The sequence below is a fragment of the Salmo trutta genome, chromosome 20, assembly GCF_901001165.1.
Source record: "Salmo trutta chromosome 20, fSalTru1.1, whole genome shotgun sequence".
Lineage (NCBI taxonomy): Eukaryota > Metazoa > Chordata > Actinopteri > Salmoniformes > Salmonidae > Salmo > Salmo trutta.
Window position 1 is genome coordinate 12307571 of NC_042976.1, and position 26592 is coordinate 12334162.

At 45.9% G+C, this 26592-nt stretch overlaps 1 protein-coding gene across 1 annotated transcript in view; it reads right to left on the bottom strand.

The window, feature by feature from the left end:
• Window positions 1-21447: 21447 nt before the first annotated feature.
• LOC115155560 (NEDD8-conjugating enzyme UBE2F) overlaps window positions 21448-26592 on the bottom strand; it is an 83707-nt gene continuing 78562 nt past the window's right edge. The window contains exon 11 of the mRNA XM_029702271.1: window positions 21448-23281. Within this exon, the coding sequence (XP_029558131.1) occupies window positions 23231-23281 (51 nt within the window). The 3' untranslated portion in view covers window positions 21448-23230. The remainder of the gene's footprint in view (window positions 23282-26592) is intronic.

The window sequence follows — 26592 nt, forward strand, 5'->3', positions numbered from 1 at the left end:
AGCATTTTCGGAGATGAGGGAACCAGAAGGGAGGAGGAAGCCGGAGAGGCGGGAGGGATGCTAGAAGGAGGGATGCTCGGATGTGTGGATTCCAGGAAGTGGACCCCCAGGCATCAACAGAACCCCTCTCTGAGGGTTACTCGGGTGAAGCAAAACTGGAGGAAGGTGAGGCGAGTCTGGGCGGCATGTTCCCGATGGACCATGAGGTGGTGCCAGAGCCCGCCTCTCTAACGGGCCTGTTCGGCATGGCCCAATTGGAGGATCTCAAACTGGCCAGCGCTCTCCAGCAGGTGACCATGGTAGATGGAAAGCCCATGGAGGGGGTAAGTCAGATCTCCTTCCCCCATTTTTCTATAAAGAAGAAATTGATGTATCAGATCGTAAAGAAGAACGACGAATGTATGGAGTTGTTGTTGGTACCCCGTCCCTTTGTACAATCTGTCCTGCAGTTGGTGCACTCCCACCTTCTTGGGGCTCACCTAGGGGTGGAGAAGACCTTAAACAGGATCAAGGCACGATTTTATTGTCTGGGTGTGAAGAGAGCAGTGGAGGATTACTGCCACAGTTGCCCAGTGTGCCAGCAGGTGGTGCCAAAACCACACTTTTAGTCCCTTTCAGCAGGATCGCAATGGACCTGGTGGGACCTCTACCCAAGAGCAACCGAGGGCACCAATACATCCTGGTGATTCTGGATTATGCCACCAGGTACCCAGAAGCCATTCCCCTGTGCACCATATCTACCAAGGGAATCACATGTGAGTTCATAAGTCATGCTATTCTCCCGAGTCGGCATCCCCGATGAGATATTAACCGACCAAGGAACCCCATTCATGTTGCGAATCATGAATGATCTCTGCAAACGAATGAAAATAACCCAGTTGCGCACCTCACTGTATCACCCGCAGACTGATGGATTGGTGGAAAGATTCAATAGAACCCTGAAGCAGATGCTAAAGAAGGTGATGGAGGCGGACGGAAGGAATTGGGATCAGCTACTACCCTACCTGATGTTCTCAATCCGAGAAGTGCCCCAAGCTTCAACAGGGTTCTCTCCCTTTGAATTCCTGTATGGTAGACGACCCCGAGGACTGCTGGATGTGGATATAGAAGCGTGGGAACAGCAGCCGTTGCCCCACCGAACAATGGTGGAACACATGAGAGACCGGATGGCAACCCTGTGGCCCCTGGTACGGGAACACATGCTGGAGCCCAGGATGCCCAAGCACAGGTGTACAACAGAGGGGCCCAACAAAGAGACTTCTAGCCAGGAGACAAAGTGTTGGTGTTGGTCCCCACCTCAGAATGTACATTTTTGGCCCAATGGAACGGGCCATATGAAGTCCTTGAGAAGGTGGGTGAAGTTAATTATAGGGTCAGACAGCCAGGATATAGGCATCTGACCCAGGTTTACCATGTGAATTTGTTAAATAAATGGAATGCACGTGATGTCCTCTACTCTATTCCCCCAAAGAAGGCTCCCACAGAGACCAAGCCGGTGGAGGTGCCACTGGGGGAGCAGCTGAGCCAAGCACAGAAGCAGGAGCTGACGGAGTTGGTCGGCCGGAACCAGGATGTGTTCTCCAGTGAACCGGGACACACCGATCTGGTACAGCACAGCATCATCATTGAACCCGAGAAAAGGGTGAAGTTGAGAGCCTACCGCATACCAGAAGCAAGGAGAAAGGCCACCAGGACCGAGGTAAAAACGATGTTGGAAGCTGAAATCATTGAAGAGTCGAATTGTGGGTGGTGCAGCCCCATAGTGTTGGTGTCAAAACCAGACGGCACCATTCACTTCTGTAATGATTTTAGAAAGTTAAATGAAATCTCAAAGTTCGATGCCTACCCCATGCCCCGAATTGATGAACTAATAGAACGGCTAGGGACCGCCCGATATATCAGCACGCTCGACCTGACGACGGGTTATTGGCAGGTGCCCTTAGCTCCCGAGGCTAGGGAAAAAACTGTTTTCGCCACTCCTGACGGGCTATTCCACTACAGGAAGCTGCCCTTTGGGTTGCATGGGGCTCCGGCAACCTTCCAGAGGTTGATGGACTGGGTTCTCTGTCCCCATCGCGAGTATGCGGTGGCCTACCTCGATGATATTGTAATGAGTGAGAGACCCATCTAAACCAGGTGACCGTGGTATTGCAGGCCTTACGGGGGACGGGGCTAACAGCTAACCCAAGGAAATGTCGGCTCGGCCTGCGGGAGGCTGAGTACCTGAGGTACACGATCGGGAGGGGATGTGTAAAACTCCAGGTGAAGAAAGTGGGGGCGATTCGGGACTGGCCCCGCCCTCTCACCTAGAAGCAGGTACGCACGTTTGTGGGGTTGACTAGTTCTACCGGAGATTTATCCCCCACTTTGCCTCTCTAGCCAGCCCCCTGACAGATCTGACCAGGAGCCGTCTGCCCGCCCAGGTGACATGGACCGAGGAGATAGAAAGCCTTCCAAGACCTAAAGGGAGCACTGTGTTCTGGACACGTGCTGGTGACCCCTTCTCCAAACCACTGGTGGTACAGACTGATGCGTCCAAAACAGGGGTAGGTGCCGTCCTATCACAGCTACAAGAAGGTGAGGAACACCGAGTTGTGTACATTAGCCGAAAGCTGTTGCCGCGGGAACAAACATATTCCACTGTGGAGAAAGACTGTCTAGGGAGTGGGTGCTGGAGACGCTGAAATATTACTTATTGGAACGGCACTTCACCCTCGTAATGGACCATGCACCACTGGTTTGGATGTTACGGAATAAGGACAGTAACGCCCGGGTCACTTGCTGGTTCCTATCCTTACAGCCCTTTGATTTCTGTTGTCCACAGATCAGGTGCAGCCAGTGGAAATGCCGATGCCCTCTCCAGGAGGGATGCTCTAGGGAGCTGGACCGCCCCTCCCTCCCTACCGGTTGGAGCTGAGGGGGGCGGGGGTAGATGGCAGGGAGAGGTGAGGGGAGTGGTGATTGAAGGAAGATATCTTGCAGCCTGCTGGCTCCACCCCCGAGCCTTATATGGGCTACCTGTCCCAATGAGGCAAGGCGGTGGATCATTAAGCCATTGAGTGCTTGGGGATAAAAGAGGGAGTGGGCTGCACAAAGGGGGAAAGGACCTAGAGGGAAACGCGCGTTATGGAGAGTGTGTGAAGCAGGAGAATGATCTGTATGATTACCTGTTGTGAACTGGTTGCTGGATGCCCCCCGTTTCCCACTGTGTGCAAATATCCCTAACAAATTCTCATTTGCATTCTAGTTGTGCTCCCTGTGCGTGTTTGGTTATTGAACTTGGTGACGTGGAAACCCCACACTCTTGAACTGCTACAATATTTATCCCTTTACGGTGGTATACTCAAGTCAGATTTTTATATGATGGTATTATATGCTTTTAAATAGCACTTCCGGTTTGAATGGGAATACCAGGAAGCACGGTAATTTCTTGCAATTTTCCCAAGAAGGAAAATTGGTAGATTCTCTGGAAAATGTTAAACCCTAGTGTGTCTGTGCGTGCCTTCAATGTGAATACAGTGGCTTGCGAAAGTATTCACCCCCCTTGGCATTTTTCCTATTTTGTTGCCTTACAACCTGGAATTTGAAGATACAAATATTTTTTATTGTGAAACAAACAAGAAATAAGACAAAAAAACTGAACTTGAGCATGCATAACTATTCACCACAAAGTCAATACATTGTAGAGCCACCATTTGCAGCAATTACAGCTGTAAGTCTCTTGGGGTAAGTCTCTATAAGTTTGGCACATCTAGCCACTGGGATTTGTGCCCATTTTTCAAGGCAAAACTGCTCCAGCTCCTTCGGGTTTGATGGGTTCCGCTGGTCTACAGCAATACTTAAGTCATACCACAGATTCTCAATTGGATTGAGGTCTGGGCTTTGACCAGGCCATTCCAAGACATGTAAATGTTTCCCCTTAAACCACTCAAGTGTTGCTTTAGCAGTATGCTTAGGGTCATTGTCCTGCTGGAAGGTGAACCTCCATCCCAGTCTCAAATCTCTGGAAGACTGAAACAGGTCTCCCTAAAAAATGTCCCTGTATTTTGCGCCATCCATCACTCCTTCAATTCTGACCAGTTTCCCAGTCCCTGCCGATGAAAAACATCGCCACAGCATGATGTCGCCACCAGCATGCTTCACTGTGGGGATGGTGTTCTCGGAGTGATGAGAGGTGTTGGGTTTGCGCCAGACATTGTGTTTTCCTTGATGGCCAAAAGGATACATTTTTGTCTCATCTGACCAATGTACCTTCTTCCATACATTTGGGGACTCTCCCACATGCCTTTTGGCGAACACCAAATGCGTTTGCTTATTTTTTTCTTTAAGCAATGGCTTTTTCCTGGCCAGTCTTCCGTAAAGCCCATCTCTGTGGAGTGTACGGCTTAAAGTGGTGCTATGGACAGATACTCCGCTGTGGAGCTTTGGAGCTCCTTCAGGGTTATCTTTCGTCTCTTTGTTACCTCTCAGATTAATGCCCTCCTTGCCTGGTCCGTGAGTTTTGGTTTGTTGGAGTGCAATAGTCTTTCCATTTTTTAATAATGGATTCAATGGTGCTCCGTGGGATGTTCAAAGTTTCATATATAAAAAATATATAAAAAACCTGATCTGTACTTCTCCACAACTTTGTCCCTGACCTGTTTGGAGAGCTCCTTGGTCGTCATGGTGCCACTTGCTTGGTGGTGCCCCTTGCTTAGTGGTGTTGCAGACTCTGGGGCCTTTCATAACAGGTGTGTGTATATATATATATATACTGAGATCATGTCATATATCATGTTACACTTTGATTGCACACAGGTGGACTTTATAAAACGAATTATGTGACTTCTGAGGGTAATTGGTTCCACCAGATCTTATTTGGGGCTTCATAGCAAAGGGGGAGAATACATATGCACGCACCACTTTTCAGAATTGTATTTATTCGAATTTTTTTAAACACATTTTTTGTTTTATTTCACTTGACCAATTTAGACTATTTTGTGTATGTCCATTGCATGAAATCAAAATCAATTTAAATTACAGGCTGTAATGCAAAATAATAGGAAAAACACCAAGGGGGATGAATACTTTTGTAAGGCACTGTAAGTAGGAGCAGGGAGACAGAAGGAAGAGTAATATAATCTTAGACATGTGAAGTCAGAGGAGCTCTCTCTCTCTCGAAACTACAGCAGATTCAACCTTTATAACTAATCTTGATCCTATAGGCCAGAGGCGTCCATCACCCTCTGTTCTCTGTCAGTACAAAGCATACATAAACTCAGGTAAAAAACTGTCAGATGCATGTATAAACTGGAAACCACATATCCTGAGGCTGCATTTATTGTAGCTGGGGATTTTAACAAGGCTAATCTGAAAACAAGGCTCCCTAAATTCTATCAGCATATCGATTGCGCTACCAGGGTTGGCAAAACCCTAGATCATTGTTATTCTAACTTCCGCAATGCATATAAGGCCCTCTCCTGCACTCCTTTCGGAAAAGCTGCCCACCTCTCCATTTTGTTGCTTCCAGCCTATAGACAGAAACTAAAACAGGAAGCTCCCGCGCTCAGGTCTGTTCAACGCTGGTCCGACCAATCGGATTCCACGCTTCAAGATTGTTTTGATCACGTGGACTGGGATATGTTCAGCATTGCGGCGAACAACAACATTGATGAATACGCTGATTCGGTGAGCGGGTTTATTAGCAAGTGCATCGGCGATGTCGTACCCTAGCGTCTATTAAAACATTCCCAAACCAGAAACCGTGGATTGATGGCAGCATTCGCGCAAAACTGAAAGTGCGAACCACTGCTTTTAATCAGGGCAAGGTGACCGGAAACATGACCGAATACAAACAGTGTAGCTATTCCCTCCGCAAGGCAATCAAACAAGCTAAGCGTCAGTATAGAGACAAAGTAGAGTCGCAATTCAACGGCTCAGACACGAGAGGTATGTGGCAGAGTCTACAGTCAATCACGGACTATAAAAGGAAAACCAGTCCCGTTGCGGACCAGGATGTCTTGCTCCCAGACAGACTAAACAACTTCTTTGCTCGCTTTGAGGACAATACAGTGCCACTGACACGGCCCGCTACCAAAACCTGCGAGCTCTCCTTCACTGCAGCCGACGTGAGCAAAACATTTAAACGTGTCAACCCTCGCAAGGCTGCAGGCCCAGACGCCATCCCCAGCCACGTCCTCAGAGCATGCGCAGACCAGCTGGCTGGTGTGTTTACGGACATATTAAATCAATCCTTATCCCAGTCTGCTGTCCCCACATGCTTCAAGAGGGCCACCATTGTTCCTGTTCCCAAGAAAGCTAGTGAAACCGATGTGAAATGGCTAGTTAGTTAGCGGTGGTGCGCGCTAATAGCGCTTCAATCGGGTGACGTCACTCACTCTGAGACCTGATGTAGTTGTTCCCCTTGCTCTGCAAGGGCCGCGGCTTTTGTGGTGCGATGGGTAACAATGCTTTGTGGGTGTCAGTTGTTGATGTGTGCAGAGGGTCCCTGCTTCAAGCCCAGGTTGGGGCGAGGAGAGGGACAGAAGCTATACTGTTACACTAAGGTAACTGAGCTAAATGACTACCACCCCGTAGCACTCACTTCCGTCATCATGAAGTGCTTTGAGAGACTAGTCAAGGACCATATGACCTCCACCCTACCAGACACCCTAGACCCACTGCAATTTGCTTTCCGCCCCAAAAGGTCCACAGACGACGCAATCGCAATCACACTGCCCTAACCCATCTGGACAAGAGGAATACCTATGTGAGAATGCTGTTCATTGACTGCATTTCAGCATTTAACACCATTGCACCCTCCAAACTCGTCATCAAGCTCGAGACCCTGGGTCTCGACCCCGCCCTGTGCAACTGGGTCCTGGACTTCCTGACGGGCCGCCCCCAGATGGTGAGGGTAGGTAACAACATCTCCACCCCGCTGATCGTCAACACTCGGGCCCCACAAGGGTGCGTTCTCAGCCCTCTCCTGTACTCTCTGTTCACCCACGACTGCGTGGCCATGCACGCCTCCAACTCAATCATTAAGTTTGTAGACGACACTACAGTGGTAGGCTTGATAACCAACAACGACGAGACGGCCTACAGGGAGGAGGTGAGGGCCCTCGGAGTGTGGTGTCAGGAAAATAACCTCACACTCAATGTCAACAAAACAAAGATGATCGTGGACTTCAGGAAACAGCAGAGGGAGCACCCCCTATCCACATCGACAGGACAGTAGTGGAGAAGGTAGAAAGTTTTAAGTTCCTCGGCGTACACATCACGGACAAACTGAAATGGTCGAACCACACAGACAGCGTGGTGAAGAAGGCGCAGCAGTGCCTCTTCAACCTCAGGAGGCTGAAGAAATTCGGCTTGTCACCAAAAACACTCACAAACTTTTACAGATGCACAATCGAGAGCATCCTGTCCGGCTGTATCACCGTCTGGTGCGGCAACTGCTCCGCCCATAACCGTAAGGCTCTCCAGAGGGTAGTGAGGTCTGCACAACATATCACCGGGTGCAAACTACCTGCCCTCCAGGACACCTACACCACCCGATGTCACAGGAAGGCCAAAAAGATCATCAAGGACAACAACCACCCGAGCCACTGCCTGTTCACCCCGCTATCATCCAGAAGGCGAAGTCAGTACAGGTGCATCAAAGCGGGGACCGAGAGACTGAAAAACAGCTTCTATCTCAAGGCCATCAGACTGTTAAACAGCCATCACTAACATTGAGTGGCTGCTGCCAACATACTGACTCAACTCCAGCCACTTTAATAATAGAACAATTGATGTAATAAATGTATCACTAGACACACTAAACAATGCCACTTCATATAATGTTTACATACCGTACATTACTCATCTCATATGTATATACTGTACTCTATACCATCTTGCCATCTTGAGGTAATGTATCACTAGCCACTTTAAACAATCCCACTTTTATATGTTTACATATCCTACATTACTCATCTCATATGTATATACTGTACTCTATACCATCCACTGCATCTTGCCTATGCCGTACTATACCATCACTCATATCTTGTTTTATGTACATATTCTTATTCATTCCTTTACACTTGTGTGTATAAGGTAATTGTTGTGAAATTGTTAGGTTAGATTACTCGTTGGATATTACTGCATTGTCGGAACTAGAAGCACAAGCATTTCGCTACACTCGCATTAACATCTGCTAACCATGTGTATGTGACAAATAAAAGGTCATTTGATTTGAACTTAACATGTGTAAATATTTGTATGAACATAACAAGATTAAACAACTGAGACAAACTGACATGTGACTAACAGAAATGTAATAATGTGTTCCTGAACAAAGGGGGGGGGGGTCAAAATCAAAAGTAACAGTCAGTATCTGGTGTGGCCACCAGCTGCATTAAGTACTGCAGTGCATCTCCTCCTCATGGACTGCACCAGATTTGCCAGTTCTTGCTGTGAGATGTTACCCCACTCTTCCACCAAGGCACCTGCAAGTTCCCAGACATTTCTGGGGGGAATGGCCCTAGCCCTCACCCTCTGATCCAACAGGTTCCAGACGTGCTCAATGGGATTGAGATCCGGGCTCTTCGCTGGCCATGGCAGAACACTGACATTCCTGTCTTGCAGGAAATCACGCACAGAACGAGCAGTATAGCTGGTGGCAATGTCATGCTGCAGGGTCATGTCAGGATGAGCTTGCAGGAAGGGTACCACATGAGGGAGGAGGATGTCTTCCCTGTAACGCACAGCATTGAGATTGCCTGCAATGACAACAAGCTCAGTCCGATGATGCTGGGACCCACCGCCCCAGACCCTCCACCTCCAAATCGATCCCGCTCCAGAGAACAGGCCTCGGTGTAACGCTCATTCCTTCAACGATAAACGTGAATCCGACCATCACCCCATGTGAGACAAAACCGCAACTCGTCAGTGAAGAGCACTTTTTGCCAGTCCTGTCTGGTCCAGCGACGGTGGGTTTGTGCCCATAGGCGACGTTGTTGCCGGTGATGTCGGGTGAGGACATGCCTTACAACAGGCCTACAAGTCCTCAGTCCAGCCTCTCTCAGCCTATTGCGGACAGTCTGAGCACTGATGGAGGGATTGTGCGTTCCTGGTGTAACTCTAGAATGCAAATGGGGAATTTATTGTTGTTGCCATCCTGTACCTGTCCCGCAGTTGTGATGTTCGGATGTACCGATTCTGTTCAGGTGTTTTTACACGTGGTCTGCCACTGCAAGGACAATCAGCTGTCCATCCTGTCTCCCTGTAGCGATGTCTTAGGCGTCTTACAGTACGGATATTGCAATTTATTTCCCTGGCCACATGTGCAGTCCTCATGCCTCCTTGCAGCATGCCTAAAGCACGTTCACACAGATGAGCAGGGACCCTTGGCATCTTTCTTTTGGTGTTTTTCAGAGTCAGTAGAAAGGCCTCTTTAGTGTCTTAAGTTTTCATAACTGTGCCCTTAATTGCCTACCGTCTGTAAGCTGCACAGGTGCATGTTCATTAATTGTTCATTGAACAAGCATGGGAAACAATGTTTCTTTTATTGATGAGTTTATTATCTCTCACACATAAATGAACACGCATGCATGCACGCACGCACATACAGTACACGGTCAGTGGGCTGCTCCTAGGGTACCCCACACACTCAGGTATTCTATTCAATCTATCTACACTACAGGTCAAAAGATTTAGAACACCTACTCATTCGAGGGTTTTTCTTTATTTTTACCATTTTCTACATTGTAGAATAATAGTGAAGACATCAAAACTATGAAATAACATATATGGAATCATGTAGTAACCAAACAAGTGTGAAATAAATGAAAATGTATTCTATTTTTGAGATTCGTCAAATAGCCACCCTTTGCCTTGATGACAGCTTTGCTCTTGGCATTCTCTCAACCAGCTTCACCTGGAATGCTTTCCTACAGTCTTGAAGGAGTTTCCACATATGCTGAGCACTGGTTGGCTGCTTTTCCTACACTCTGCGGTCCAACTCATCCCAAACCATCTTAATTTGGTTGAGGTTGGGGGATTGTGGAGGCCAAGTCATCTGATGCAGCACTCCATCACTCTAATTATTGGTAAAATAGCCCTTACACAGCCTGGAGGTGTGTTGGGTCATTGTCCTGTTGAAAAACAAATGATAGTCCCACTAAGACAAACCAGATCGGATGGCGTATCACTGCAGAATGCTGTGGTAGCCATGCTGGTTAAGTGGGCCTTGAATTCTAAATAAATCTCAGACAGTTTCACCACAAAGCACCATAACACCTCATTCTCCATGCTTTACAGTGGGAAATACACATGCGGAGAGCATCCGTTCACCCACACCGCGTCTCACAAAGACATGGCGGTTGGAACCAAATATCGCCAATTTGGACTCCAGACCAAAGGACAAATTTCTACCGGTCTAATGTCCATTGCTTGTGTTTCTTGGCCCAAGCAAGTCTCTTCTTATTATTGGTGTCCTTTAGTAGTGGTTTCTTTGTAGCAATTCGACCATGAAGGCCTGATTCACACAGTCTCCTCTGAACAGTTGATGTTACTGTTACTTGAACTCTGTGAAGCATTTATTTCGGCTGCAATCTGAGGTGCAGTTAACTCTAATGAACTTATCCTCTGCAGCAGAGGTAACTCTGGGTCTTCTTTTCCTGTGGTGGTCCTCATGAGGCTGGTTACTCTAATGAACTTATCCTCTGCAGCAGAGGTGACTCTGGGTCTTCCTTTCCTGTGGCTGTCCTCATGAGAGCCAGTTTCATCATAGTGCTTGATGGTTGTTGTGGCTGCACTTGAAGAAACTTTCAAAGTTCTTCAAATGTTCCATATTGACTTACCTCATGTCTTAAAGTAATGATGAACTGTCATTTCTCTTTGCTTATTTGAGCTGTTCTTGCCATAATATGGACTTGTTTTTTCCCCAAATAGGACTAACTTCTGTATACCCCCCCATACTCCAACACCTCCTCTCGCAATGATAACTTCAAACTCAAAGTCTCTTTTCTTATCTCACTGGTATCCATGCAGCTAGTGTCATTGGTAGCTAACCTTGGGGCCTAGCCAGTGGTGGAAAAGTACCCAGTCTTCATACTTGAGTAAAAGTAAAAGACACCTTAATAGAAAATGACTCAAGCAAAAGTGAGTCACCCAGTAAAATACTACTTGAGTAAAAGTCTAAAAGTATTTGGTTTAAATATACTGAAGTATCAAAAGTATCTCCTGGTCGAGGATCCAAGGCCTCAAATCAGCCTGGCAAATTGCTGACAATAGCCAGACCCCCCTCTCTCCCACAGAAGAAGAGAGGGGGGGGCTGGGACAGTTAATGAAACCTTGCATCAATCGTACATTATATGCAGCCCTCTTCTACTCTTCAGAACCCTCTTCTGCTCTTCAGTATCAACCAAAGGAATGCCTTTGTCCCCAGAAGACTGTTGCCCGCCCAAAAACTCTAACATCCAATAAGTGGATAATGGAACAATAACGATAACATAAAGAATTTGGGAAATGGTCAGTGGGGATCTAAAGAATAATAATGTCATATTGCTTTTCATTTTGTGATGTTATTAAAACGGTATGAACCAAATACTGTAACTTAGTAAAGAAACTCCCTTCGGCTGTTAAGTTTCCATCCAATATGATGCTAATTCAGTATGAAAAACGATGAAACTATTTTGTTAAGATAGAGAACTAAAATTACATTCCTAACGAGATCACTGTTTTCCTGTCCTTTGCACATTAACTAAGCCACGCCCTGAATGAGGTCAGAAGAGCGTGTCAGTGTGATGTAACCACCCTTTTCGACCAGAGTGCTTTAAAGGACTCACCAAGAATTAACATAGCAGACGTGAAGCGTGAGCTAAACTTTACAAATGGTTGAAACTCCCAGATCAGAAAGCGTGCAGCTGTTGCTACACGTTGAATTGGTTGGAAACTCTGAAACTCATCATGAGATGAAGAAGATAAACACACTAGACCAGAACATTTGACAGTCTGCAGCTGTACATGTAGAGAGGTCTAGAACTTTGACTAGCTACCTGAAAAAGAGGCAAGAAGCTCACCTCAAACAATCACGGGTGCATCTAAGTAGCTGTGCTGAAGAAACACTCCACTCCAAGCCAGGGGAACCAGAGCCTTACACCCATCGAGCCCTTCCCATAGAAGGATTGTTTGGTTTCAACAGAGAGACGATGAACAAAGACATCTACACGTACATTCATAAAATTTCTTACCCAAACGGGTGGTGGTTCATGAGCAAAGTTTTATTATTACTTTGAGGGTAGTTTCCAAATGTACGATAAGTTTGACTCTCTTTGTCTCTCCCTCTCTTTATCTATCCCTCCCTCTCCATATGTGTAACAAGCCGTCATATCTTGTCAGTCCACTAGGGACTTTTGTCTCATGTAAGTGTGTATGTGTATTCTGTGTTATTATTTAGTTAGCAAATAAATAATTTAAATACATTTGTGTAGTACTGAATAATCAGAAAAAGCTGGGGTTCTTGCAGATTCATGAAGTCTGCGACTTTCAGAATGAGACTTAAATGACAATGATTAATAAGTGACTTTTATCGATATATAACATATACTGCTCAAACAAATAAAGGGAACACTTAAACAACACATCCTAGATCTGAATGAAAGAAATAATCTTATTAAATACTTTTTTCTTTACATAGTTGAATGTGCTGACAACAAAATCACACAAAAATAATCAATGGAAATCCAATTTACCAACCCATGGAGGTCTGGATTTGGAGTCACACTTAAAATTAAAGTGGAAAACCACACTACAGGCTGATTCAACTTTGATGTAATGTCCTTAAAACAAGTCAAAATGAGGCTCAGTAGTGTGTGTGGCCTCCACGTGCCGGTATGACCTCCCTACAACGCCTGGGCATGCTCCTGATGAGGTGGCGGATGGTCTCCTGAGGGATCTCCTCCCAGACCTGGACTAAAGCATCCGCCAACTCCTGGACAGTCTGTGGTGCAACGTGGCGTTGGTGGATGGAGCGAGACATGATTTCCCAGATGTGCTCAATTGGATTCAGGTCTGGGGAACAGGCGGGCCAGTCCATAGCATCAATGCCTTCCTCTTGCAGGAACTGCTGACACACTCCAGCCACATGAGGTCTAGCATTGTCTTGCATTAGGAGGAACCCATGGCCAACCGCACCAGCATATGGTCTCACAAGGGGTCTGAGGATCTCATCTCGGTACCTAATGGCAGTCAGGCTACCTCTGGCGAGCACATGGAGCCCCCAAAATAAATGCCACCCCACACCATGACTGACCCACCGCCAAACCAGTCATGCTGGAGGATGTTGCAGGCAGCAGAACGTTCTCCACGGAGTCTCCAGACTCTGTCACGTCTGTCACGTGCTCAGTGTGAACCTGCTTTCATCTGTGAAGAGCACAGGGCGCCAGTGGCGAATTTGCCAATCTTGGTGTTCTCTGGCAAATGCCAAACGTCCTGCACGGTGTTGGGCTGCAAGCACAACCCCCACCTGTGGACGTCGGGCCCTCATACCACCCTCATGGAGTCTGTTTCTGACCGTTTGAGCAGACACATGCACATTTGTGGCCTGCTGGAGGTCATTTTGCAGTGCTCTGGCAGTGCTCCTCCTGCTCCTCCTTGCACAAAGGCTGAGGTAGCGGTCATGCTGCTGGGTTGTTGCCCTCCTACGGCCTCCTCCACGTCTCCTGATGTACTGGCCTGTCTCCTGGTAGCGCCTCCATGCTCTGGACACTACACTGACAGACACAGCAAACCTTCTTGCCACAGCTCGCATTGATGTGCCATCCTGGATGAGCTGCACTACCTGAGCCACTTGTGTGGGTTGTAGACTCCGTCTCATGCTACCACTAGAGTGAAAGCACCGCCAGCATTCAAAAGTGACCAAAACATCAGCCAGGAAGCATGGGAACTGAGAAGTGGTCTGTGGTCCCCACCTGCAGAACCAGTCCTTTATTGGGGGTGTCTTGCTAATTGCCTATAATTTCCACCTGTTGTCTATTCCATTTGCACAACAGCATGTGAAATGTATTGTCAATCAGTGTTGCTTCCTAAGTGGACAGTTTGATTTCACAGAAGTGTGATTAACTTGGAGTTACATTGTGTTGTTTAAGTGTTCCCTTTATTTTTTTGAGCAGTGTATATGTATGTATATCTTTTAGAGTTGAATTCGGGAGATGGTAACTCTATAAACAACTTCTCCTGTTGTGCCCCAAATTCCTAATGAGTTAATTGTTACCTGGTATAAAGGAATCATGTAACAATTAAACATAGTCAGTTGATTAGATAAATAACAGTCATCAGATTAATGAAAGTCCCGACAGTATCAAGCAAACCAGATGGCACAATTTAGTTTTTTTAATTGACTAAACAGCCAGCAGCACACTCCGACACTCAGACATAGTTTACAAACAAATCATTTGTGTTTAGTGAGTCTGCCAGGCAGTAGGGTTGTTCTGTTGATAAGTTCGGGAATTAGACCATTTTACTCTCCTGCTAAGCATTCAAAATGTAACAAGTACTTTTGGGTGTCAGGGTATGTAGTAAAAAGTACATTACGTTCAAAAATATAAATAGTAAAGTACCCCCAAAAACTACTTAAGTAGTACTTGAAATGATTTTTACTTGAGTACTTTAAACCACATGGCCTAGCCATTGTAACCCACATATCTACTTTACTTCATTGCTACAGGGAGAAAGATTCCATTCAAGTGTCTCGGTGCCCATTTAACCTCCACATTGTTTCCTCTACCCAATTCCCCACTATATTTCCTATGTTTAAATTAACATCGCCAAGAGCTGTTTTCTTTGTTGGAAGTCTAATCTCTCCACAATGCCTCCCACATGTGGAATAAATGTGTGGGTTTATTTTCCCTCACTGTCTCATTACATGTGGGTGACTTTGATGAGATGAAGAGAAAGAAGCTGAGTAACTGGAGATTGGGTGAAGTGAAGCGTTCAGGTTGGTCGTTGCATGAGCTGACAAATCACAAAGACAACTTTCTCCATGAGGAACATAACCCCTGCATCATTGGTCATGTATTCGCCATATTGCCCAGTCAATACTTATACTTTCATGCACAGATTAACCATGAAATAAAAAAAAGAACATTCACTTCTTCGGTGACCCATTTCCAAAGACAGCTAAGCATTGGTGTCAAAGGGTAAAGTAGCAGGAACTCGTAGAGTTGGACCCAGTCCCAACAGCTCAGTATAGACTAGTAAAGTGGTTATTTTATCCTGGGGAGGCTGAAACGGAGGTCAGAACACAAATGGAAATAGCTAACCTTTTCTCGCTAATGCATTTCACGCATGCACACCTCACTTCATAATCCCCCAGTGATTTATGGGCTGTTTCCTGACTGCTGTCGGACCGCTGGGGGCCAGGGGAGGTCACGGAGGGGCGTATCGATCTCCACCCGGCTCATATTACACCTGCTCAACACTTCCCATTGGTGGCGACCCCTAACCCGATCATATTACACCTGCTCAGCACTTCCCATTGGTGGCGACCCCTAACCCGATCATATTACACCTGCTCAGGTCTTCCCAGTGGTGTGGAACCCGGCAGTGGTGTGGGGAATACAGTGTCCCCTTTCCTTGTGCTTAACTTTAGCAGAAAAGGCAAGCTTTAGAATTTTAAAGACATGCCACATATTGGTGTTTCTTGGGATGGATACATGTGAGTGCTGTGGCAAAGGAGTCCCTTTCAATGGGCAATTTACCACTCAACCAACCACTGGACAGAAGACAAGAGAGGACAAAGCCCTACACTCAGGTATGGTCACTGTGCATGCCGCTGGGGCTCCGGATCAACCTATGACACTGGGAAGGACAACCCTTATCTCCATTTGGTCCAGAAGGACGTCAACACTCAGGTGTGAAGTCCTACCTCTGGTCTGTGCCTTATTGCTACAGCATGTCTGTCAATGGCTATAAGAGGCTATGATGAACATTAGGTAACATAAGGGTAGATGGATTACGGAAGCCTCGTTTGCCCTGGTAGTGTCTCTTGCGGACAGCTTATAGCAAGTTTTATAATGCATTATAAGTGTACTGTATCATTAGGCATTATAAATGCACCTATAAGGCATTTTGTGTGTGCCTTATTTTCCCTTGCCACGGTATGGCACACGGTCTCCTCTCCTGACCAGAGTGCTCTCAGTAAGAACAGTTTACACAGCTCGCTGCTGAAAGTCTGTGTCCTCTGTAAAACCAGCTACTGCGTGACTAGGAATAATTCAGTGTTTTTTTTTGTTGTTTTTTTACAGAGGCATAACGACCATGTCTTTAAATGCATCAAGTTTTATTGGGGTATTTTCTGTCTGAAAGGATAACCTGTGAATCAAAGACCACAGAGACAATGCTGCAGAAATTTTGTACAATAAAAAACACTGCCAACTTTAAGACTTGAACATTACCAGTGTCAATACCTTAAATGGGTAAATAGTTTGGTTCTAAAGCAAAGCAATGCAGTTTAAACTTCAAACCTGGTGTCTGACGCAGACACCAGTGTTAAACGCTACATGTAAAGTGTTGAGCTTATGTTTCATTAGATGAAATAAAATATCCCAGAAATGTACACACAAATGTACACACACACAAAAAGCTTATTTTGCTAAAACTTGTTAGTGAGCATTTCTCCTTTGCCAAGATAATCCATCCACCTTACAGATTTGTCATATCAAGAAGCTGATTAAACAGCATGATCATTACGAAGGTGCACTTTGTGCTGGGGACAATAAAAGGCCACTAAAATATGCAGTTTTGTCACACAACACAATGCCACAGATGTCTCAAGTTGAGGGAGCGTGCAATTGGCATGCTGACTTCAGGAATGTCCACCAGAGCTGTTGCCAGAAAATTGAGTGTTCACTTCTCCACCATAAACTGTGTCCAATGTCGTTTTAAAGAATTTGTCAGTACATCCAACCGGCCTCACAACCATACACCACGTGTAACCACGCCAGTCCAGGACCTCCACATGCAGACTAGCCACCCGGACAGCTGATGAAACTGTGGGTTTGCACAAACAAAGAGTTTCTGCACAAACTGTCAGAAAGCATCACAGGGAAGCTGTTCTGCGTGGTCGTCATCCTCACCAGGGTCTGACCTGACTGCAGTTCGGCGTTGTAACCGACTTCAGTGGGCAAATGCTCTCCTTCAATGGCCACTGGCACGCTGGAGAAGTGTGCTCTTCATGGATGAATCTCAGTTTCAACTGTATCGGGCAGATGGCAGACAGTGTGTATGGCGTTGTGTGGGCAAGCGTTTTGCTGATGTCAACATTGTGAACAGAGTGCCCCATGGTGGCTGTGGGGTTATGGTATGGGCAGGCATAAGCTACGGACAATGAACACAATTACATTTAATCGATGGCAATTTGAATGCAGAGATACTGTGATGAGATCCTGAGGCCCATTGTCGTGCCATTCATTCGCTATCATCACCTCGTGTTTCAGCATAATGAATGGCCCCATGTCTCAAGGATCTGTTCACTATTCCTGGAAGCTGGAAATGTCCCAGTTCTTCCATGGCCTGCATTTATCACCAGACATGTCACACATTGAGCATGTTTGGGTTGTTCTGGATAGACGGGTATGACAGCATGTTCCAGTTCCCGCCACTATCCAGCAACGTCACACAGGCATTGAAGAGGAGTGGGACAGCATTCTACAGGCCACAGTCAACGGCCTGATCAACTCCATGCAAAGGAGATGTCACACTCCATGAGGAAAATGGTGGTCACACCAGATACGGACTGGTTTTCTGATCCACGCCCCTACTTTTTTTAAAGTATGGTATCTGTGACCAACAGATTCATATCTGTATTCCCAGTCATGTGAAATCCCTAGATTAGAGCCTAATGAATGTATTTCAATTCACTGATTTCCTTAAACTGTAACTTAGTAAAATCTTTTAAATTATTGCATGTAGTATTTATATATTTGTTCAGTGAACCATCACATTTGTACTAGAAAAGGAGGGAATCGTTGTCCTGTTCCTGTTGTGGAAAAATGGCGACATCTGCCATTCCTTTTTCTGGGTTAGTGTGTGTGGGTAGATTATCATCAAAGACGATTCTCCTGTTTTTCATGTGAAATGGGTGTACATGTCATGTTGAAAGCAGATAATGATGTAACAACACACTGTGCACTGCAGACAGGCTGTGGTTGGTCATTAGTGCTGGGTTTGGATGTGGTTGATGAGGATGATGGCTACCTACAGATTTCACTAATGACTCATCACACCACAATCGTCATTGTACTGTTTTTAGAAACGAGAGAGTGGGTGAGTGAGTGAGGGAGGGAGATGGGTTTGTACGGGTGTGGGCTCAATGAAAAACACTTTCCGACAGGCTGACTGATGTTATCTGAGAAGTTTACTCCATTGAGCCAGATGTTATTCATTGTGGCATCGCAGCGCCCCCTTGCTGTTGAAGGCTCTGTTAGGAAACAAATACAGCATCATTTCAATTTTTCCAAACTTTGCGACATCTTTAGTGCAGCCGGATTCCGTCAACAGAACAGCAAGTTACCAAACCACAGAATAAGATGAAAATGTGTTTCTCGGCAGAATGGGATAGCTAGCGAGTAATATTATAGATAAATGTCAATACACATTGGCTGTTAAGCCAATTATATGACTGTTGCTTTCCATTTTTGTTTATTTTGATGGTAATGACGTTTGTAATGATAATGGCTCTCCTCCATCTTGTCTTGCGTTGTGAAACACTCCCTATGCTCTCAGTCCAGTAGCGGAAGGAGATTGCATGAAGATGACATATGGCGTAACAAAATACTTTGCAATGTAAACGGGGCATGACTGATCAGAGCCCATGATCTCCTATTTTAACACAACGTGGAGTTGTCCTGCTTTGTTCGCGTAAGACCTTCACTTCTCATTATCAAAACACTCAATGGAGTGAAGTGACAATCGATAAACAACAACATAATGGCATTCATTGAGTGCATGAGCACCTCTTTAATGCTAAGAGCCTGGATTTGAATCACAAGCGTAAATGGAAACTATACTGAGTGTACAAAACATTAAGGACACCTGCTCTTTCCATGACACAGACTGACCAGGTGAATCCAGGTGAAAGCTATGATCCCTTATTGATGTCACTTGTTAAATCCACTTCAATCAGTGTAGATGAAGGGGAGGAGACAGGTTAAAGAAGGATTTTTAAGCCTTGAGACATGAATTGTGTATGTGTGCCATTCAGAGGGTGAATGGGCAAGACAAAACATTTAAGTGCCTTTGGGGTATGGTAGTAGGTGACAGGCGGACCGGTTTGTGTCCAGAACTGCAACGCTGCTGAGTTTTTCACACTCAACAGTTTCCTGTCTATCAAGAATGATCCACCACCCAAAGGACATCCAGCCAACTTGACACAACTGTGGGAAGTGTTGGAGTCAACATGGGCCAGAATCCCTGTGGAACACTTGACACCTTGTAGAGTTCATTCCCCAATGAAGTGAGGCTGTTCTGAGGGTAAAATGTGGGGGGGGAGGGGCAACTCAATATTAGGAAGGTGTTCTTAATGTTTTGTGAACATTGTATTTATCAGGAGAATCAGAATAAACATAATAAATACACTCTCCACTCTGCTTTGTTATGCTCCATTAGTGCTGATTCATACTATGGAAATAAACTAAATACTACATTTAGTTCATATTAGGGGCTTTGCAAGGATCCAAAGATTCATATTTTGAATAAGGAGGATTAGAGTTAGTGGGTTGATACATCATCGAGAGACATCTTCCCGACTCTGGTCTCTTTAAGGACACTCTCCGTGTGCGAGTACCTAATCTACCGACCATGACCGTCTGATTACCCAGCGGTCCAGAGGAAACTTCATTCAGCCACTCTACACATGGCAGGTAGGGAGATGCGCTGCCAGTGTCAGTCAGTCATTGTGTGGACAGATAGTCAGCCAGCCAGCCAGCCAGTCAATAAATCAGCCAGAAAGCGTGGAAAGAGATTAGTACAACACTTAATAGATAAATAGATACCATCTCCTTCAGATGGCCGTGGACAAAGGGGCCACAAAAGGTTGGAGAAATCAGCTCTTTTGGTCAATAAAAACCTTGTCCCCAATGTTGCAGTGTTGTAAAGAAGTTAAGCACTACGTGCAGAGGAAGAGAAGGTGTGTTGGTGTATAGTTCTGGGTGTACACCGCTAATTAAGGAGGCAGCAGCAATGAGAGGAATCTTTCATGGGGAAAGGAAGAAGCTTCGACCCAATGATGGTAAAGTGGGTGTCTCAGGCTCAAGCAAGATGGCCTCAGCACAGCAGTCTCCCCGTCGTTAGAAGAGAGCGTGGGGCAGTACAGCAGTCTACAGCCTCTCTGCCAGCCAGGCCAGCTATCACGGCAAGGCAGAGGTTGCTCATACCTGCAGGCCAGTGTGACCATGTCAGTGTGTTTATGCTCCGACCCAAGCCCAGAGACCCGGGAGAAGGTGTGTGTGAGTGATTGAAGAAGTCGGCTGAAGAAGTGTGTGTGTGAAAGAGGTGAGGGGAGGGGAGTTTGTCCAGGCTGCTGACATTCTGACTGCCCTGTCTCTCAGGACACTGACTATCTGACAGCCTGGACATCACTTTCTATAGCACAGAGCTAGTGGACACTAAACAGAGCTAGTGGACACTAACCAGATTTAGTGGACACTAACCAGAGCTAGTGGACTCTAACCAGAGCTAGTGGACACTAACCAGAGCTAGTGGACACTAACCAGAGCTAGTGGACACTAACCAGAGCTAGTGGACTCTAACCAGAGCTAGTGGACACTAAACAGAGCTAGTGGACTCTAACCAGAGCTAGTGGACTCTAACCAGAGCTAGTGGACTCTAACCAGAGCTAGTGGACTCTAACCAGAGCTAGTGGACACTAAACAGAGCTAGTGGACTCTAACCAGAGCTAGTGGACACTAACCAGAGCTAGTGGACTCTAACCAGAGCTAGTGGACTCTAACCAGAGCTAGTGGACTCTAACCAGAGCTAGTGGACACTAACCAGAGCTAGTGGACTCTAACCAGAGCTAGTGGACACTAACCAGAGCTAGTGGACACTAACCAGAGCTAGTGGACTCTAACCAGAGCTAGTGGACACTAACCAGAGCTAGTGGACTCTAACCAGAGCTAGTGGACACTAACCAGAGCTAGTGGACACTAACCAGAGCTAGTGGACTCTAACCAGAGCTAGTGGACACTAACCAGAGCTAGTGGACTCTAACCAGAGCTAGTGGACACTAAACAGAGCTAGTGGACACTAACCAGTACTGTGTGAGACCTGAGGACTAGTGTACCATGATGAGTAATTAGCTTAAAATGTCACATTGTTGTATATACAGTAATAACATTGTAGTTGAATCAACACTGATGGCAACAATCCCAACCAATGAATATGACAGGGACACTGACTATAGAATAAAATACAGGTTCATTTTCCTTATTATATCCTCTTTAATATATCTTAAAAAACCGATATACAATCTGAGAAAGCAAAGGAGGATTTGAACTGAGGGACAGACCCTCTTGAGCCTCACAGGGAACTAGGCTAGCTGGGCCAGTAAAACAAGGAGTGTGGGGCTAAGAACCAGAGCATGCTAACAAGTCAAATCTGAACCCCTGTTCATTTGAAAGCACGCGCACACGCACACACACTAAAATACACCACCTCCTGATCACATACACTTTGCCTCATGGAAACGTAAATACAATGTTTAATACAGTGATGACACTGAATGTTATGTTCCAATGTGCACACATACAGGCACAAAGCCAGCCCAGGCAAAGCAACAAACACACTCTCAAAGACACACACACACACACACAGGGAGGGACAGACAGACACAAGGACATAGAAGAGAGCGAGACCACAGGCCCTCCCTTAGACAACTTAACAGAGGACTCATACACAACCTAGGAGAGGGAGAGCGCCCTGGTATTCCCCCTAACTTCCTGGGGGCAGAGGAGAACACGAGGTGGGTGGGGCCTAAGAGGTGTAGAGGGAAAAGCAGCAGGACAGAGGGATGAAAAACAGCAGGAGGGATGGAACAAGAAAGCGAGAGAAAACGAGACTTTCAGAGGCAGAATGTCCTCTGTTTGGCTTCCCCTGGGGTTAGCTAAGGTCAAGGGTCAAGTGTGGTTGTACAACTTTTCCTAGAAGCTTCATCTAGACAGTGTTACAGTGCGTCTCGGGCACCGGTACATAGTATTTCCCCTCTGGATGAGTGAACAGAACAGACAGGAAGTTGGCGTGTCTGAGGTGAGTCTAAAATGGTTCCCTATTCCCCATGTCCCTTGTATTGAACTCTGGACCTTCAAGCCAGCTCCACTGCTCTTTCTCCATTCTAACCCTCTAATCAAGCAGTGATTTAGACCTGGGACACCAGGTGGATGAAATTAATGATCAGGTAGAGCAGAAAACCAGCAGGCTTCGGCCCACGTAGGGTCAGAGTTGAATAACCCTGCCCTATATAATGCACTCATTACTTTTGACCAGGGCCTATAGGGTTGGGATTATTAGGGTGCCTTTTCAGACATATCCAGAGTGAAATGGACAATATGGAGACTGACTGGGTCAAATGGGGACTGACTAGAATGGGGACTGGGTTGGTGGCACTTGTCATTCACATGCTGTCTGGTGAGTTGGGGGTGGGCAGGAACAAGTGACATAACAGATATGTTGTTTATCCAGCTGTGTGTTTGCATGTACGGCCAAGTGCTGTGTGTTGAGTAGCTAGTTGAGTATGTTTGTTTCTCAATGTGCGTGAAGGGATTCTGTGTGTGTGTGTGTCCCCGCTCACGTGCATTTTCTTTGCAACACATACATGGCAGGCACTAGAACTGAGAAACACTAATAGATCATCTTTCTCTTTGATTCGCCGATTCTTAAATAACAGATAACTGGATTGATTAAATCCCGGGTCCTCACTGCCACCGGCGCCCACTCTGATTGGCTCAGACACAACAAGAAGCCCAGTCATTGGACGATCCCTGTTGTGACGGATGATTACTCTGGTCAACTCACGACAATAAACAAGTCCCTCCTCAAACTTTTAAAAAACGTGTTTAATCTTTTCTTCTTCCAGCGACGTCTTATTCGGCGTGTCAGCGGTGCGCAGCGTTTAGTTGGTTGATGAGACATTAGGGACGGGGTTCAGCTGCGCAGTCACAGACGGGGGAGAGGGGGGTGCAGGCAGCTGGCGCAGCTGATGCAGTCATCACCTGGCGTAGTGCTTGATGTAATCCTGAACCTTATTCCGGAAATCCTCCTAGAGCAAGAAACAAACAACATCAGTGATCTTTTCTCTATCAATATCCTTGTTTCATTTTTACAAACATCTAACCCCCAATGGAACTGCTCTGAAAATCTTTAGGCCAATATACAGTGTGTTCATCAGTTGAAATTACGTTTATGGAGATATTCAATAAAATGCAGTAGGCTCCATCAGAGGGTTGATGCCAGTGATACAGTGGGATGAAAACATTACCCATAAACCACGCACACTTCATGACAGCAAAACATGACAACCACTGCTCTGGCATCAGCCAGAACTATGAAAGAAATGGACTGCAGAGCGTCCATCCAGCCGGCTAGGGAATACAGTCACCATAACTAGACTGTGGAGATGGAGGTAGACACGGAGGCCACTTCAGCAGCTCTGGCTCCCTCCGAGTAAACAGCCTCCAGCAACAAGATGTCAGAGCCTGAATGGAACCCAGGGGGGCTCGGGATTCTTCACACAGCTCTGCTGGCCTGTTGCTCCATAACAAGTACCAGGCTGTAAATAACCCCAGTCTACATCGAGTCCTTAGGCACACAGTGAATGGCCCACCTTTGCTCTGATCTGTCTGTGACCACCTCTTTTCCCCCAGCTGGCGCATACTTCTGAATGGTGTTGGACACTACAGTGAAGTACCGCCATTACAGGACATGAATGGAGAGCTGAATGGAGAGCCGGAGAGTTATAGCCTGGGTCCGAGTGACTGTGTGTGCATGATAGAGAGAGAGTGCATGTACTCTGTGTGTGCGCAGGGTTTAAATAAAATGAAGTCAAATCAATTCCCATGACCCCTCTGGGGACAGTGTTCCATGGTGTAGCTTGATGATGGATGGAGAACAAAGGTGGAGCCAAGTTGGCATGGCAGCTTGATGATGGATGAAAGGGAGAGAGAGAAGTAGAGACAGGTTGGCATGGCAGCGTATGTAGCGGATGGTGACGGGCAGTAACTCAAAGCGGTTGACATACTCCGTTTGTCCCTCCTGTGTCAGCTTGCCCCCTGCCCTTTCCCTTTTCCATGGCCAGCTATATTAAACCACACCAGCACAGCACAGCACAGCACAGCAACAAACACAAAACGAAAGCCTACTTCTTTTCTCACTGGTGGTCCAGGCTTTGGGTTCGATTGGACAGGGGTAGGAAGGGGGTGGTGCCCGCTAAAAGACTACACAGCCCTGGTATCAGGAGCCAAGGCAAGTGAAGGGAGCAGCAACAGTAAACCCTCCTCCAATCTGCACAGAAACCTCCTATTGACATCAATGCATTATTTACCCATTAAGCTTCGGCTTCACAGATGCATGTTTCCCAAGATGGGATTCAGTTCTTAAGAGAATATGCTCAGGAGGCTTGGCCAGGGCTGGAAAAGGTCAGGTGACTCTCAGCCAAGAACAACAAAGATGCCAACCATGACGACAACTTGATGTAAAAAGGGCTTTATAAATACATTTGATAGATGTGATTGAACTTAACGAGATAAGACCAAGACATACTGCTTTGAAATGGAGACTACTTTAGGACAAATGTGTGTGGCTGACTTAGTTCCTAGCATACCATCTAAAGAGCCTGGGCCTGCTACTCAACAGCTTACTTTACCCTCTTGGAAAGTCGATTAGCACTGCAGATCTCTTTCTCTCTCTGTCCAATGTTGTTTTTTTAAACATTTATTTTAAATGTAACTTTTATTTAACTAGCAAGTCAGTTAAGAACAAATTCTTATTTACAATGGCGGCCTACACCGGCCAAACCCGGACAACGCTGGGTCAATTGTGCGCCATCCTATGGGACTCCCAATTATGGCCAGTTGTGATACAGCCTGGAATCGAACCAGGGTGTCTGTAGTGACGCCTCTAGCACTGCGATGTAGGGCCTTAGACCGCCCCTCCAAAGGGGAGCTATTGCACAAAAGCTTATACAGTGCCTACAGGAAGTATTCAAACCCCTTGACTTTATCCACATTTTGTTGTTACGGCCTGATTTTAAATTTAGATTTTTGGTCACTACCTACACACAATACCCTATGATGTCAAAGTGGAATTATGATTTTCGATTTTTTGTAATACAAATTAATAAAAAATGAAAAACTGAAATATCTTGAGTCAATAAGTATTCAACCCCTTTGTTATGGTAAGCCTAAATAAGTTCAGGAGTAAAACGATAGTGTTAAACATGATTTTTGAATGACTACCTTATTCCTGTACCCCACACATACAATTATTTGTAAGGTCCCCCAGTCGAGCAGTGAATTTCAGACACAGATTCAACCACAAAGACCAGGGACAATTTCCAATGCACGCAAAGAAGGGCACTTATTGGTAGATCGAAAATAAAAAATGACATTGAATATCCCTTTGAGCATGGTGAAGTTATTAATTACACTTTGGATGGTGTATCAATACACCCAGTCACTACAAAGATACAGGCATACTTCCCAACTCAGATGCCATAGAGCAGTGGTTCCCAAACTTTTTGTAGTCCCGTACCCATTCAAATATTCAACCTCCAGCTGCATTGCCCCTCTAGCACCAAGGTCAGCGCACTCTCAAACATAAGAATGAGTGTGAGTTTTTGTCACAACCCGGCTCGTGGGAAGTGACAAAGAGCTCTTATAGGACCAGGGAACAAATAATAATATTCAATAATACTGCTCTTTATTTAGCCATCTTACATATAAAACCTTATTTGTTCATCAAAAATTGTGAATAACTCCCCACAGGTTAATGAGAAGGGTGTGCTTGAAAGGACGTCCATAACTCTGCAATGTTGGGTTGTATTGGAGAGAGTCTCAGTCTTACATCATTTTCCACACACAGTCTGTGCCTGTATTTAGTTGTCATGCTAGTGAGGGCTGAGAATCCACTTTTACATACGTATGTGGTTGCAAAGGGCACCAGTGTCTTAACAGTGCGATTTGCCAAGGCAAGAAACTCTGAGCGCAGCCCTATCCAGAAATCTGGCAGTGGCTTCTGATTAAATTACATTTTCACAGAACCGCTTGTTGCAATTTCGATGAGGATCTCTTGTTCAGATATTGGTAAGTGGACTGGAGGCAGGGCATGAAAGGGATAACAAATCCAGTTGTCTGTGTCATCCGTTTTGAGAAAGTACCTGCGTAATTGCGCACCAACTCACTCAGGTGCTTCACTATATCACATTTGACATTGTCTGTAAGCTTGAGTTAATTTGCACACAAAAAAAATCATACAATGATGGAAAGACCTTTGTGTTGTCCTTGTTAATGCAGACAGAAAAGAGCTCCAACTTCTTAATCATAGCCTCAATTTTTGTCCCGCACATTGAATATA